This window comes from Notolepis coatsorum (assembly GCF_963971535.1).
Source record: "Notolepis coatsorum genome assembly, chromosome: 3".
Taxonomy (NCBI): domain Eukaryota; kingdom Metazoa; phylum Chordata; class Actinopteri; order Aulopiformes; family Paralepididae; genus Notolepis; species Notolepis coatsorum.
Genome location: NC_140167.1, coordinates 35,700,738 through 35,718,157, shown reverse-complemented (window position 1 = coordinate 35,718,157; position 17,420 = coordinate 35,700,738). Strand labels below are relative to the sequence as shown.

At 49.8% G+C, this 17,420-nt stretch overlaps 1 protein-coding gene across 1 annotated transcript in view; it reads right to left on the bottom strand.

The window, feature by feature from the left end:
• lrrc74a (leucine rich repeat containing 74A) overlaps positions 1-17,420 on the bottom strand; it is a gene marked incomplete at both ends in the record, with an annotated part of 33,373 nt that overhangs the window by 2,661 nt on the left and 13,292 nt on the right. Inside the window, one exon of the mRNA XM_084311162.1 lies at positions 14,834-14,938. Within this exon, the coding sequence (XP_084167288.1) occupies positions 14,834-14,938 (105 nt within the window). The remainder of the gene's footprint in view (positions 1-14,833; positions 14,939-17,420) is intronic.

Genomic DNA, 17,420 nt, shown 5'->3' with positions numbered 1-17,420 from the left:
CTGTTCCAGCACTCTGTTCCTCGGCTCCGACAGTCGGCTACCCGGTGGATGACACCCTCGCCACCGCCACTGTTCCAGCACTCTGTTCCTCGGCTCCGACAGTCGGCTACCCGGTGGACGACACCCTCGCCACCGCCACTGTTCCAGCACTCTGTTCCTCGGCTCGGACAGCCAGCCACCCGGTGGCGATGCCCTCGCCCCGCTGCTGTCCCTTACCATTACGCATACGCCTGGGTGAGTTTTGATTGTGATGTCACTCACCCAGCGTAGTGCCCTTGCCCCCGTTCCCGCTGCTGTCCCTTACCATTACGCATACGCCTGGGTGAGTTTTGATTGTGATGTCACTCACCCAGCGTAGTGCCCTTGCCCCCGTTCCCGCTGCTGTCCCTGTACCTTTACGCATACGCCTGGGTGAGTTTTGATTGTGATGTCACTCACTCAGCGTAATGCTTTTTGCCCCCGTTCCCGCTGCTGTCCCTGTACCTTTACGCATACGCCTGGGTGAGTTTTGATTGTGATGTCACTCACTCAGCGTAATGCCTCTTGCCCCCGTTCCCGCTGCTGTCCCTGTACCTTTACGCATACGCCTGGGTGAGTTTTGATTGTGATGTCACTCACTCAGCGTAATGCCCCTTGCCCTCGTCCCGCTGCTGTTCCTGTTCCATTACGCATACGCCTGGGTGAGTTTTGATTGTGATGTCACTCACCCAGCGTATTGCCTCCTTTAGTTCTCACTTAGTTAGTAGTTTGGACATTTCATCTCCCACTCTGTTTTTGTTCTCACTTAGATAGTATTTTTGGACATTACATCTCCCCCTGTGTGTTTGTCACACGAAGATATTATTACTTTGTTACCTTGTTTATTTGGACTGTTCTGCATCTGCTCTGTTTTGTTCCCTTTTGAATATTAACCCTCTCCTCTGTTCTGCAGAGCGGCCCAGATGTTTTCCCACCAGTCCCCAGTTCCTCCCTGTTTCCCCAGCCCGCCTCCGCGGGCCTCAGTCCCCTCTGTTCCCTAGTTCTCCCCTTTCTAGTTTCCACCTAGTTCCTGGTCCCAAGTTCTCCCCTTCTAGTTCCACCTAGTTCCTTGTCCCTAGTTCTCCTAGTCCCCAGTTCTCCTGTTCCCTAGCTCTCCTTGTCCCGTCTTCTCCTAGTCTCTAGTTCCTCTGTTTCTTTAAGCTTTCCCCTAGCGTTCCTTTAACCTTCCCTTAGTGTTCCCCTTTTCCTGCCCGCCTCTTAAAGGCACCTTTCCTTCCCCTCATATTATATTCCTGTATTTGTGATTCTCCCTTAAAGGGACAGTGCCCTTTTCCCTGTTTTTCCCTGTTGTTCAATAAATATCTGTTTCTTGGCAAACCATCATACCTGTCTTGTGTTGTGCGATTGGGGTCGGTTACAAACCATAACAGTACGACCCCACCAAATCGACGACCCCAGCCAGCACAGACGGTGTATGTTGAGTTTGCCTTTTTTTTCTTGTTCCCTCTAGTTCCCCTCTAGCTCCCCTGTTAGCTCCCCTGTTAGCCCTGTTGGCTTCCCTGTTAGCCCAGTTTAGCTCCCCTGTTAGCCTGTTAGCTCCCCTGTTAGCCCTGTTGGCTTCCCTGTTAGCCCTGTTTGACCCCCCTGCAGCTTGTTAGGCCTCTACTACCAGCATGGCCCCTGTCTGCTAGCCTTGCCCCGGCTGCTAGCACAGCCTCTATGTTTATGCAGCCCTTGCTGCTGGCATAGGCCCTGTAGCTAGCCATGCCAGGCAGCTAACCTAATTCCCTCTGCATGGCCCCGGTCTGCTAGCTTGGCCCCGGCTGTTAGCACAGCCTCTATGTTAATGCAGCCTTGCAGCTGGCATAGGCCCTGTAGCTAGCCAGGCCCAAGCAGCTAACCCGGTCCCTCTGCATGGCCTCCACTTTTTTGTGTAGTTTCCCCACTGCTAGGACTGCCCTTTCAGCTGGCAAGGTCAGTATTCCCACTGCTAGGACTGCCCTTTCAGCTAGCAAGGTCAGTTTATCTCACACAGCTAGGACTGTCCTTCCAGCTAGCTTGTTCTCTCATGCTGGTCCAGCCCTGTCTGCCAGCCTAGCTCCGGCAGCTAGCGCAGCCTCTATGTTAATGTAGCAGTACAGCTGGCATAGGCCCTGTAGCTATCAGTGCCCTGGCAGCTACCCTTTCCCTCTGCTAGCCTGGCTCCGGCAGCTTGCGCAGCCTCTATGTTGATGTAGCAGTACAGCTAGCATAGGCCCTGTAGCTATCAGTGCCCTGGCAGCTAACCTTCCCTCTGCTAGCCCTTTCCCGGTGCTACCATGGTTACCCCTTTGCTACCCTGCTTGCCCCTCAGTTCTCTAGACCAGTTCTCTAAACCAGTTCCCTAGACCAGTTCTCTAGCCCGGTTCTCTAGCCCAGTTCTCTAGACCAGTTCTCTAGACCAGTTCTCTAGACCAGTTCCTCTAGACTAGTTCTCTAGACCCAGTTCCTCTAGACCAGTTCCTCTAGACCAGTTCCCCCAGTTGCCCCTCTGCTACCCCTCGGCGACCCTGTTTCTTTTGCTAGCCCCACTCTTGTGGTGGCTTCCCCTGCTGGCTTGGCCAGTACCTCTTGTTTTGCCCCCTGCCACTCTGTCTGTATTTGTTTTGGGTCGCCGGGTGGCTCCCGTTGAGGGGGGGGTACTGTGAGGTTTTGCCCGCTGCTCACCACCTTTTCTCTGTTTTCTTTAAGCCTACTGTTAGAAATTCCCTTCTCACTCACTCTCTCTAGTCCCCACCCTCTCGTTCTTTACTCTCGTTTACTCTCAGTGGCCACACCTGGACTATTATCAATTACCTCTCGCACCTGTGGTGGCAGGCTAATTAGTTCCCCTGTGGGCTTTAAATACGAGGGCTCTTCCCCTCGTTTCGGCGTGGGGTCGTGTTGTATTCATGCTGAGTCATATTCTCTAACATCTAGACTCTTTCGGGAGATCCTCTGGTCTACCAATGCTGTATATGGATTTCTCCAGCCTTGAGATGTTTTGCTCCAGCCTTCGTCTGCTGTCGCCGTAGCCTGTGGAGGAGACTGTTCTGCGCTCCCTGTAACTTCCACGGGAGGCACCCCAGCGTTCCACTGCAGACCCCAGCGCAGCTGTTCGTCCTGACGCACATCTAGACCAACGCGCATCTTCCGGACCCTCGGGCTTGGCACGCTCTCCAGTCACCAGCGCGCAACGCGCATCTGCAAGGGCTTGGCACGCTCTCCAGTCACCAGCGCGCAACGCGCATCTTCAAGGGCTTGGCACGCTCTCCAGTCTCCAGCGCGCAACGCGCATCTTCAAGGGCTTGGCACGCTCTCCAGTCTCCAGCGCGCAACGCGCATCTTCAAGGGCTTGGCACGCTCTCCAGTCTCCAGCGCGCAACGCGCATCTTCCAAGGATCCTCGTGCTTGGCACACTCCTCCTCGCAGACGCACCCCGAGGCGTCTCTCGGTTCCGACGCGCACACCAAGGTGTGGCGCGCACTCTGTTCCTCGGCTCCGACAGCGGCTACCCGGTGGACGACACCCTCGCCACTGCCACTGTTCCGACGCGCACACCAAGGTGTGGCGCGCACTCTGTTCCTCGGCTCCGACAGCGGCTACCCGGTGGACGACACCCTCGCCACCGCCACTGTTCCGACGCGCACACCAAGGTGTGGCGCGCACTCTGTTCCTCGGCTCCGACAGCGGCTACCCGGTGGACGACACCCTCGCCACCGCCACTGTTCCGACGCGCACACCAAGGTGTGGCGCGCACTCTGTTCCTCGGCTCCGACAGCGGCTACCCGGTGGACGACACCCTCGCCACCGCCACTGTTCCAGCACTCTGTTCCTCGGCTCCGACAGCGGCTACCCGGTGGACGACACCCTCGCCACCGCCACTGTTCCAGCACTCTGTTCCTCGGCTCCGACAGTCGGCTACCCGGTGGATGACACCCTCGCCACCGCCACTGTTCCAGCACTCTGTTCCTCGGCTCCGACAGTCGGCTACCCGGTGGACGACACCCTCGCCACCGCCACTGTTCCAGCACTCTGTTCCTCGGCTCGGACAGCCAGCCACCCGGTGGCGATGCCCTCGCCCCGCTGCTGTCCCTTACCATTACGCATACGCCTGGGTGAGTTTTGATTGTGATGTCACTCACCCAGCGTAGTGCCCTTGCCCCCGTTCCCGCTGCTGTCCCTTACCATTACGCATACGCCTGGGTGAGTTTTGATTGTGATGTCACTCACCCAGCGTAGTGCCCTTGCCCCCGTTCCCGCTGCTGTCCCTGTACCTTTACGCATACGCCTGGGTGAGTTTTGATTGTGATGTCACTCACTCAGCGTAATGCTTTTTGCCCCCGTTCCCGCTGCTGTCCCTGTACCTTTACGCATACGCCTGGGTGAGTTTTGATTGTGATGTCACTCACTCAGCGTAATGCCTCTTGCCCCCGTTCCCGCTGCTGTCCCTGTACCTTTACGCATACGCCTGGGTGAGTTTTGATTGTGATGTCACTCACTCAGCGTAATGCCCCTTGCCCTCGTCCCGCTGCTGTTCCTGTTCCATTACGCATACGCCTGGGTGAGTTTTGATTGTGATGTCACTCACCCAGCGTATTGCCTCCTTTAGTTCTCACTTAGTTAGTAGTTTGGACATTTCATCTCCCACTCTGTTTTTGTTCTCACTTAGATAGTATTTTTGGACATTACATCTCCCCCTGTGTGTTTGTCACACGAAGATATTATTACTTTGTTACCTTGTTTATTTGGACTGTTCTGCATCTGCTCTGTTTTGTTCCCTTTTGAATATTAACCCTCTCCTCTGTTCTGCAGAGCGGCCCAGATGTTTTCCCACCAGTCCCCAGTTCCTCCCTGTTTCCCCAGCCCGCCTCCGCGGGCCTCAGTCCCCTCTGTTCCCTAGTTCTCCCCTTTCTAGTTTCCACCTAGTTCCTGGTCCCAAGTTCTCCCCTTCTAGTTCCACCTAGTTCCTTGTCCCTAGTTCTCCTAGTCCCCAGTTCTCCTGTTCCCTAGCTCTCCTTGTCCCGTCTTCTCCTAGTCTCTAGTTCCTCTGTTTCTTTAAGCTTTCCCCTAGCGTTCCTTTAACCTTCCCTTAGTGTTCCCCTTTTCCTGCCCGCCTCTTAAAGGCACCTTTCCTTCCCCTCATATTATATTCCTGTATTTGTGATTCTCCCTTAAAGGGACAGTGCCCTTTTCCCTGTTTTTCCCTGTTGTTCAATAAATATCTGTTTCTTGGCAAACCATCATACCTGTCTTGTGTTGTGCGATTGGGGTCGGTTACAAACCATAACATATTTGCTACAGACAATGAGGATATGGCTAAGATTTCTAAGTGGCTTGAGATCAATAAATTATCACTGAACATAAAAAATACTTTCTACTAAAAATGTTCTACTATTTGGCCCAAATACAGAAATCTGAAATACCCATAATATTCAAATTCATATTGACTCAATGCCCATTCTCAGAGCAGCAACAACAAAGTATTGGTGTAATTATTGACAAACTGACATGGAAACCTCACATAAGTATAGTATATTCTAAGACAGACAGACACACACACACACACACACACACACACACACACACAGACAGACAGACAGACAGACAGACAGACAGACAGACAGACAGACAGGCAGGCAGGCAGACAGACAGACAGACAGACAGACAGACAGACAGACAGGCAGGCAGGCAGGCAGACAGACAGACAGACAGACAGACAGACAGACAGACAGACAGACAGACAGACAGACAGACAGACAGACAGACAGACAGACAGACAGACAGACAGACAGACAGACAGACAGACAGACAGACAGACAGACAGATGGATGCAACTGATCTCATAATATCCCCCAGGCGTTCCACCTGGTGCAGACCTGGTGGAGATAACTACTCGACTAGTCATCAACTTTGTTCACCCCTAGTTAGAACAGGCAATTCTCAGTTGAAGTTATTTTATAGAGGCCCTGTCATTTAGAACACGCTAACTTTCCAATCCGACCACCCTTATCCCAATACACCTTCAAAAAGAATATAAAAACCCATTCATTGTCATCTACCATGGAATAGTCAGTCACCTTGTATGCTATTTAAACTCATCCTTCTGAGGTTGTCTTCTTCATTCCTGTCATATACAGTACAGTAGGTTATCTGTTGTGTTGAATGTTTTTATCAATGAAATGTAATGTGTGACCATAATGGGAGCCACTTGCATTGATTGTCTCTCCTGCATTGATTGATTGATTGATTGAAAACTTTATTAACAGATTGCAGAATGGGTCCCCCATTTTCAATTCATCATAACATATATGACATGCATGACATACAGGTAGACAGTACTGTTGCATCTAGACATTTATGACATACCAGATCTACAAATATACAGTACTGTTTATGTGTACAAAAGGAGTCTAAAAAGAGAGTATAGACATTTGAGGGGGAAGAAACTGTACATTGGAGGAGGTTGGGTGGGTGGAGTGGGGGGGGGGGGGGGGGTTGGGTAGGCGGGGTGGGAGAAACTGTACATTGGAGGGGGTTGGGTTTAGACATTTACAGGGGCCAGTTTCGAATTGCAGTCTCCCGTAGGTGCTCTTTGAGAGTGGTTTTGAAAGTGGGTAGTGATTCACATTCCTTTACAGCTGTGGGTAGGGCATTCCACATTGATGTGGCATAATTGCGAAACGTGTTTAGTCCCTTGTTTGAGCCGAATCTGGGTTTAACATGATCTGTGGAGCTCCCTCTGGTGTTGTGGTTGTGGTATTCACTGACCTTTGGGAAGTATTTTGACATGTACATGATGGGTACCTTAGTGGTGTAGTGTATCTTGTAGACCAGGCCCATTTTAAGTTGCTGTACTCTGTTGTCTATTCTAAGCCATCCTAGGTTGTCAAAGTGGGCAGGGGTGAGGGGGGTTCTAGGAGTAAGGTCAAGCAGTAGTCTGACCAGTTTGTTTTGTGATGTTTGTAATTTTGTTTTTAGCGCCTTTGAGGTGCTTTGGTACCATGATGAAATAAATCGGTGTTTTTTCAATGTATATTTGGTTTATAACTGATATATAGAGACAAGCTTTAAGAGGGTAATACCATTATCATCATTAACATTATCATCATTTTTTAGCATGTGTGTCTGCCTCTAGTCAAACTAGACAGAGAGCCATGGGCTTCGAGGTCATCGGCAGGGTGGTAACATAAACACTGATAACAGCGGCAGGAGACAGAGAGCAGAGCGATGGAGGGTTTGACAGTAAACAGACGTTTTAATGTGTGTTAGAGGTTATTAGCAGTTGCTATGACAGCGCGTCGCATGGCAACCAGGAGAGGGGCGAGGCCGTCGTTGCTATGATGAAGATCCTATAAATCTAACAGTGTTTCCGGGTGTAAGCCAGACCAAGAGCGACCACGAACGACTAAGAACGACTGAGGAACCATCAGAGACTTTGAGACGGCTCCCTCCTCTCATCACAGAGAGGGGGGGGGGGGGTGAAGGGCAGCACTAGAGAAGTGCCACGACGACAGGCTTCTGGAATAACCACCAGGCCGCGAGGATCCCCGAGCGGGGTTAAAGGAGAGATCATTAGAATAGACTTTTCAAGGACAATACGAATTGGTTCCCATCTGATTATGAGGTTTTGTTTATGAAATAAACAACGTTTTTTCAAGAAAGGTATTCCACTGTCAAGGGTCGAATTCTTACGAAGGTGGTGAATTATTATGGTTACGGGATTGCATTAGAGGGGAATGACGAAGATTGTATCAGCCAGTATGAGGAGACGTCCAAAAAAAAAAAAAAAAAAAACACAACGCAGTGTCAGTGGATGGAGAGATGATAACACAAGCCAAACAGACGAAGACGTGATACTGGCTGATTGATCAGAATCCAACAATGAGGTGCAAGCATGAATGAATGCTCCTGCCAGAGTCTTCAGGGTATTCTTGTTTACCAGAGCGGAGATCTGGTACAGGAATCTAGTTCGTTGGTTGACTTTTTTTTATTACATTGGATGCCATTTTGTCACAGGAAAGATTTGCCTCTAGGATGGAACCCAGGTATGTAATTTCATCTTTCCTTGTGACAATATTATCACCCACTGTAACTGAGAGGCCGTCGGTCTTGCCGAGTTTGTTATTTGAACCGAAGAGAATGGAATCTGTTTTACCCAGGTGTAAATAATGATAGTTTGTTATCAGCAAGCCAGGTGCAGGTTCTGCCTAGTTCCGAGCTGAGGGATGTACAAATACATGTTCAAATTCAGTGGCTCACTACAGCTACCGTCTCTTGCACTAGTAACAATGTACTAGGCTCACTACAGCTACCGTCTCTTGCACTAGTAACGACGTACTAGGCTCACTACAGCTACCGTCTCTTGCACTAGTAACAATGTACTAGGCTCACTACAGCTACCATATGTCTCTTGCACTAGTAACAACGTACTAGGCTCACTACAGCTACCGTCTCTTGCACTAGTAACGACATACTAGGCTCACTACAACTACCGTCTCTTGCACTAGTAACGTAAGGTTATGTATATAACCAAGTTCTGTGAGTTATGGTGCGCTCAGCACCAGTAGCACTGTACTTCACTTCGTGTACATACACTCAATAAAGAAATTCCACCATGTACCTTTACATCCCCATATTCGTCTGACCACACCCCCTTCCGCTTACCTTCATAAGCAGGTGTGTGGTCACCTACTCGCCTCCTTCCCAAACTTTCACCACAAGGCGAGATCAAGGGCAGCAGCGGCGTCCTGGTGCTGAGCGCACCATAACTCACAGAACTTGGTTATATACATAACCTTACGTTCTGTTTTCGTTAAGGCTTCGCTCAGCACCAGTAGCACAACGGGGGCTGAGCGGGAGCCTTAGCCCGACAAATACACGCCGCTGAGGCCCCCCACAACCATCAGACTGGGGAGGACCGAGCCCCCCCGACCCTCCCTAATGGAGGATACCCTCCCTATTGGAGGCTTACGGGAGGGAGACGGATCCAACCAGGTGAAGAGGAACTCAAGCAACTCAACGCACAGGGTGAGCAGACCGTGGCTTGACCCCACGACTACACACACGCACAACCCGCATGCCACCAGGGAACGAACGGAAGGAACAACCTCGTTACTGCCCCCAAAATCACGGGGTCAAGAGCAACCCTAACCCCGTGGCAAGGCCGTAGCAGCGGAGCGTGAAGGAAGACCCAGTCCCACCGAAGGGACTGGATCCCCTGGAAAAAGGGGGCCTGGAGAGGTCAATGACGCCAGGCATCAAGACCCCACCAGGTGGTCACTCAGTGACACCGCCCCCCACATCGCCAGCGTATTCGGATAGGGCCCCTCCAAGAGCGGGCCCTTTCCCCCCAATAGCACACCGCCTGGCACACTGACTCTGAAACACAGGCAGTCAGCATGGCCGTAAGCACTCAAAAGGTTAACCAACGGAAGCAGGCAGCGCACCGGGGAAACCAGCGCACTGCGGACGAGACAGGCGCCAAAGGAGTCAGCTGAAAACAGCCCCCCCGGCGGAAGGGGCGTATGCTGGCGTTGTTGATCACCATGACAAAGCCTCCATTAAAAAAAAACCACCCAGAGGGGTTGAGGCAGAGAAGGCTGACATGATTGGCAGACGTCATGAACGTGCAGGGGCACACTCAACCGGGTAACCCGGGAGTTGACTCTGCTCCAACACACCAGGGAATCAACCACCCCCTTGGTACCATATGCGGTGGTTGTTCCTATAGCCCCTCAAGAAAAAGGGTTATCCCAGGTCTACGGTATCAACGAAACTTTACTTCGGACCGGGCCCGGCGGCTCGGGAAGCACACAGGGTTACCAGAGGAGGTCCAGAAAACCACCCCAACAGCCCTCTCTTCGCCATGCGTGAGAGAGGAGCGAAGAAAAGAGAACCAGCCCCTTATGATAGTGCCAGGTACAAAGAGTACCCAACAAGGGTCTCCATAACGCCTAACCTTGTGACACCCCGGGCCGACCCGGCATTTTTCCCCCGAAAAAAGCCCAAGTCCCTCAGGGTACCAGAACAGCAGATCTGCATCCCCGGCGGACAACGGGTTAACTGACCTGGACCAGCGTGACCAAAACCAGTCCCGTGCCCTAACCACGCCGACCTGCCTACTCCGTGAGAAGGGGCAGATATGCATGTCGATCAAAAAACATGAAAAGAGGGCGCCACCCAGACGGGCCGGTGTGAACCGTGCTCGGTGGCCCACCCCAAGGGCGTGAGACCCCTCTACCTATGTTCCGATCTTATTCCGTTAACATCCCCCAGACATGAACGAGAACCCGTCGAGAACCAGTAACAGGTTCTCGGAAGAGGACAAACCCTCCATCCGAGTTGCTTTATAAAAACGCTGTTTTAACCACAAGCAACCAAGGCGTACTAGCTACCCGCATGATTCCCATCAGAAACACCCAGAGCTAGCACCATGCATGCGTCGGGACACAACCACATCAATGAACAGGCTAATTTAGACCCTTTATTGAATCCTCAAGGCGCCTGGGAGAACGACAAGAAGGGTGTGGTGCTTCCTATACTCCACACTTTTTTATTAAAAAAGAAAAGAAGCACCGACTGTATGAATCCCATTTGACACAGCTGAGGATAAAAACGGTTTACATTTTTATATCCAGTCACCCCCACCACAGAGGATTAGACGGAGTTCCCCAGAGAGACTTCCCACGTGAGCCATAGATTGAAAAAGCCATGGTAATCTTGAGTCATGTGACCAACCGACTCAAGTTACACATATATCGAGCGTAGTGGAACCCACGCTCTATCCCGACACTTTGACAACAACAGACCGTCATACAGGTCTAACTCACGGAAGCCATCGTCAATAGCAACGTGCGTAGTGACGTGTGCTATGACAGGGGGAAACCCAATACTCAACGCCTGTGTAATAGGAGCAGAGTTAGGGAACCCTTCCCCCCCCCCCTCCCTGCCAAGTCGCCTAACGGCTTGGCCCTGACTGGACTGACAAGAGATGAATAAACCCCCTGACCAATCAGAAGAGGGAAGGAGGGGTTTATCCGGTACCCCCTCACAAGCCCTTTCCTTGCACACAGCAACAACTTTAGCACACGATACCTTTAATAGCAATGCTAATGAATAGCGCAAGCTAATACAATGCATGCTAACCACAGACAACTGTGAACAGGGTTTACAACAAAACCAAGTCGCGTGTGTGTGTGAATCCTACACCCGCATCCATGTTGAACATAGAAAAACACTGATAGAGAGAGCGAGAACGGCTGAGCCATGGTACGTGTTCATACGAGCATTACTGCAACCAACACAACAGTGTTGTAGCTCAACATTACTCGTGCAAGCAACAGAACATACAAGTAACCTCTACCTTGTGTGGAGACTCAGGCCGAGGTAGAAAAAACCCTTTTTCAACCGAGTGTAGGCTGCAGACCTTGCTTAAAGCTCTTAACATGAACGTAACCCTCCTATCAACCCATACTAGTGAAGATTCACACTTTGCAACCCCATCATATGTTTGGTGAAGAAACACACAGTTTGTTAACAAAAAATACAGTCCCCCTTTAGAGGGAACTTTTTATTTTTCAAACAAATCATATGGCAAGGCCGGGAAGGGAAAAACAGAGGGGACCACAGGGGGAAAAAGTCACTGGGTCTAGCGGCGCCTGCCGCCACGAGCCGCTCGGGATTTGCCACCCCGGGGAGCCCCGGAGGGACGGTAAGCAATCCGACGGTCCCTACCGTCACCTCCGGGCGTAGATGGGTCGGTTGTAGTGGCGGCGCCCTCTCTCCTCCTGGCCTTCTTCCTCGAAGGACCAGCAGTGGCGGTGGTGGCAGCAGCAGCCACGGCGGAAGACGCTCGACGACGTGGCAGCCGTCTGACCCCACCGGCGACGTCGGGAGGGGGAAAATGAGGTTGAAGCACGGAGCGTTCCTCCTGCATCTCTCTACAGGTCGAGGTCATCAACTGTAGGGCCTTCCCGAACAGTCCAGCATCGGAGAGGGGTGCCGTCAGAAGTGGAAGCCTCTTCTTCTCCGGCACACGCACCTGCTCCAGCCAAAGGTGGCGCTGGTTCAGAGTTGCCAGGGCGCGCACTTTCCCAGCGGCTATGGCCTGCAGCTGAGTCAGATGCAGGACAGCTCCTGCCGCCTGGGAGAGCTGGTCATGTTGTACATCACTCTGCTCCATGCCGCCCGTCAATATCCCGGACATGAATCTTGCCAGCTGCGCGATGTTAGACGCGGCAGCTAGAGATTGTGTTCCGGCGATAAATGACTGGTCGCTCCAGTATGCCAACCGCCTAGCCGATTTCCCTTGAGGAACCGGCTTCCGTAACGGCTCCCACACCACCTCCGGACAGAGTAGCGCGGCCATCGGCCTATCAAGCCGTGGCACGCCCTCCCTCATACCGTCGACCAAACCCGCCACCCGCGTAACTTGTACGTAGGCGGGGGTGAGGCCTATGATGTGGGACACCACCTGGCCATGACGAACATAGGCCCCCATTGAGGGTAAAAATGGGTAGACAACGTCCACCCCTCTCACCGGGCGACGCTGCCATAAATGACCTATGAGATCATCAGGGACAGGAACAGGCAGTGGCTGCGGCAGCGGCACGCCGTTTGCGACTGCCGCCACCGCCATGAGCTCGGGAAACAAAGCCTGCAGTTCCCCCTGCAGACTTTCCTCCACCGAGCCCGCATCCCTCACATACAGCAGGCTGCTACTGGTCAAGGAGCCACACTCCGATGTGGCTGATAGCAGGGCATCCCGCCGACGAGTCAGAGGTTCTTCTCCAACGTCTTCAAACGAGGCGCCCCAAGGAGACATCTCACCCCCCTCCAGTGTTACCTGGATGGGCGGGATACCTGTCTCCACCGGGCCTTCAAATAAGAACCCGTCCGCCTCTACCATGTAATCCTCTGTTTCCATCGGGCATGTAGAGACCGACGCATCCTCACTGGGCTCCAGCAACTCACCAAACCCTGGCCGTTCGCGTCTGCAAGCCACCATCTTGCGACGGGAGCGAGCCGACGCAAAAAGTTTGCGTCTCAAATCCCCTGGAACCAAAGGAACCGGCCGCCCAACAGCGGACGATTCCTCGGAAACAGAGGAACCAGAGCCAGAACCAGGCCATCGCATAGGCGACGGCACCGGTGCACCAGCTCCTTGGAGAGGCGAACTACCCATCGGACGCCTACCGGGCGTGGCTGTCAACCACGAGAGAGGCAACAGCCCCGCTCCAGGATGTACGACGGAGGCGGAAATGGAGAATCGCTGGTGGAGAGTGGCGCTGCGAACACGACCCTCCGGAGTAGATATTATGACTTAGGTTTTTCTATCGAATATATGAGAGAAGAAAAAAATAAGCACAATGTAAACACGTCTCAACTTTCTTCAGCTAACAACCTCGTCAAGTGGGGATCTACCGAGGCACTTCCTTGTGGTGAAAGTGAAGAAGGAGGCGAGTAGGTGACCACACACCTGCTTATGAAGGTAAGCGGAAGGGGGTGTGGTCAGACGAATATGGGGATGTAAAGGTACATGGTGGAATTTTTTTATTCAGTGTATGTACACGAAGTGAAGTACAGTGCTACTGGTGCTGAGCGAAGCAGAACAATGTACTAGGCTCACTACAGCTACCATATGTCTCTTGCACTAGTAACGACGTACTAGGCTCACTACAGCTACCGTCTCTTGCACTAGTAACAAGTAACAATATTGGAGAGATATGGGATCAGGGGGGTAGTATTGGACTGGGTGAGAAGCTATCTAAATAAAAGACAACAATTTGTGACAATGAGAGATTATAAATCTGAATGTTTGGACATTGCTTGTGGTGTCCCCCAGGGGTCAGTGTTGGGTCCAAAACTGTTCATCTTGTACATTAACGAGATATGTAAAGTATCCAATATATTTAAATGTATTTTATTTGCGGATGACACTAATCTTTTTTTTTCTGGTGAGAATGTCCAGCAGCTTTTAGAGGTCATCACATCTGAAATGAAGAAATTGAAGGAATGGTTTGATAGAAACAAATTATCATTGAACTTGAGCAAAACTAAAATGATGTTGTTTGGAAACTGTAGATTGGATACTCACGGGTGTTTACATTTTTATTTTTATTTTGTTTTCTATTTTATTTTATTTTATACATATATAGTTTTTGTTTTTTGTTTTGCATATATATATATATTTATTTTTTTCTTTTCTTTTTTATGTTTAAAATAGTACACTCATTTGAGTAGTGGAAAAGGGGTAGGATTAAATAAGTGTATACTTCTTCCTACTTGCAGATTGAGTTGTTTTGCTTTTTGTTATTGTTTGTTGTATTCATTGCATGTTCGAAATAAAGACTTCAAATCAAAATCAAACAATGTACTAGGCTCACTACAGCTAACATACGTCTCTTGCACTAGTAACGATGTACTAGGCTCACTACAGCTACCATACGTCTCTTGCACTAGTAACAATGTACTAGGCTCACTACAGCTACCATACGTCTCTTGCACTAGTAACGATGTACTAGGCTCACTACAGCTACCATACGTCTCTTGCACTAGTAACGATGTACTAGGCTCACTACAGCTACCGTCTCTTGCACTAGTAACGACGTACTAGGCTCACTACAGCTACCGTCTCTTGCACTAGTAACAATGTACTAGGCTATTTACATCAGCTTATTATCACACATGATCAGAAAACAATTGTGAATCTGACTAGGAAAGCTACCATAATGAGTGACCTTTGTGGACTTTATCATTGTATTTTAAGTCATTGGAAGTTCATCAGCTCAATAGCCTGCAAATGTCCATGGAGACCAATAAATCAGATGCAAACCTCCACCGCCTTCCTGAATTCAGCAACAGGAACCTGCATGGTCCCATCTTTATCGATGTTCCGAAAGAAGTCCCACAGGCGGAGCTTGCGTTGGTCCAGATAATCCTTTAAAAGCACAAATAAAATGCAGAGTTGATGGCATAGAACGTCTACCGTGAAAGCCTTTTATTGAGCAGGAAACCTGTGTGCAAGGTGTGCAGAATGTTCCCTTTGGTTGAAAATCAACCGTCGATGGAGAGGTACAGTCCGGTTGAATACAAATGCAATGCAAACATCAACACCACCCTCCATAACAACATCACCATGGGATGGGATCAGGCAAGCGATACCGGAGTCTCAAGGCGAGCACAGAAAGACTCAGAAGAAGCTTCTATCCCCAGGCCATCAGGCTGCTAAACGAACAATGAACACTACACAACAACAACCACCAAACGCACATAGCACACACATCCACACGCACACACTCACTTTAAACAAACACACTGTAGCACCCACTCCACACACTTTATAGCACACACCCACTTTAAACAAACACACTGTAGCACCCACTCCCCACACTTTATATTTATTGATGAAGGATTGCACTACAACTCGTACACCTTACTGTAAATTGTACCTAAATTGTACCTCATCCCATTTCTGCTTTGCACTATATAGTACTGTACATTAGTACACTGCATAGTATTGTATATTATATGGTAACTCAGAACATTGTACATATGTCTATACCGAACACTGTGACCTCATTTTCTTCTTCTAAATTACATGCTATACTATGTTATTTGATACTATCTTGTCTAGCACAGTCTCTGGAGCGTAACAGTAAGAAGCATTTTGTATGAAAGTATTCTGTACTTCTGTATGACAACTATTAAAGAAACTTGAAACTTGAACTTGAAACTTGGATGCCAAATATTCTAAAAGCACCTTTCTTTACAACTCAACCAAACCCCTACACACACACACACTAACTCCCCCCTTCCTCCTCTCACCCGCCACGCCCTCCTTCCTATTGCACCTCTTGATTATCGTCTCCCCTATATTTCCACGCTGGCTTCATTACTCCAACTCTCTGCTCTAACATCAACCTGAACCTGGCTATACATTCACTACACGACTATGACTTAAGGAAGGTGACAATGTTGTACAAATATCTTTCAGTTCCAAAAGATTTATAAAGAAAGAACAATTAGACTTTATGAAGTTGAGGGGTAACAGCTTTCCCTATGACAAAAATTGTCATATTATGTTATTGTAAGTATTGATTGTTAAATATGTGTAATTGACAGACCATCTATTTCTATTGTTTATTTATTGTTTTGAGTAAAGGGCAGTGTTACAAAGGATCAGATTAAACCGAATATATATATTTATTTATTGATATATATTGCATAGTATTTGTATATCGTTTGATATCCCCTGTATATTCCTTGTACATATACACGGAATATCCCTTTTAGCCCAGACCATAATAGTTCATTCTCCTATTGGACAGCGGTCCACCGGCGCCAGGGACCGGCCCCCAGAGCCAAGTTCAAAGTCACCGACACGACATGTCTGTACTTGCCCCGGCCCTGCCCAGGGATACGGCGACAGAAATGAGAGTGGCACTATTTGTGCACCGTGCGTATAAATACGGCGCAGGTGAATGTAGAAGCCCCTTAGCCCCTTACCTCCGTACCCTTCGTCCATTTAGTATGTTACCGATAAGTTGAAGCCTCACCCACGATACAACGTGCGGTGAAGTATGGCCTGTTTGGCCTCAGAATAGAGCATCGAGACCGCGTGCGAATTAGTAACTGAATTGTCAGAGTTTGGCGCTATACCGTCGAGTGCGACATATTTCTATTGAGTCTTTAATAGTCTATTTGTGTATAGTGTATCGTGTGGTTAGAATTCTATAGTGACCAGCATCTCCAACGCTTTCTCGTATTAGCTAGAGTTCTTATCCAGGCTGGGCCGACCGCATGGCGCTTTCACCCGAGGAGACCTAGGCGAGAACCGTATGGACATGTACACTGGATTAATCTACCCGACGACTACATAGCCCTTTGCGGCTGGAATATATTTGCTTTGGTCCTATGATTTATGGAGCGGATAATCGCCGACGCCTGCACGTGTTGGATTTACCCCGAGAGGAGTCAAGTCGAGTCGGCGCTCAGAGAGCCTGAGGCCGCCTAGCTTTCTTCACTGTAGAGCTACAGTCTACAAGAGAACCAAGCTGTATTCGTCTGTGGATCAAGAGACTACTGCACCGGCTTCTGTACCTGAAGTCTCCCTAGTCATCGTTGACCAGACGTCCTACTACCGACAGATCTTCTACCCCCTTGCTGGCTTACAACCAGTGGGAACCCCTTCCAGTATCTCCCGCTATTACTAGTGTACCATAGATATAATTCCCTAAGATTCAGGTTGTATAATTACCTCCTGCGTAACCAGAGAATGGACATTCGTTATTGATTTGCCTACGCATACTCCTTTGCCTTACAAGTGCATTCAAAGAATAATGTAAAGTATCCTATGTACCTTTTGCTCCATTAAATACTTGATTAATACCTTTGACTGGAACCGATTTCATTGTGGGAAG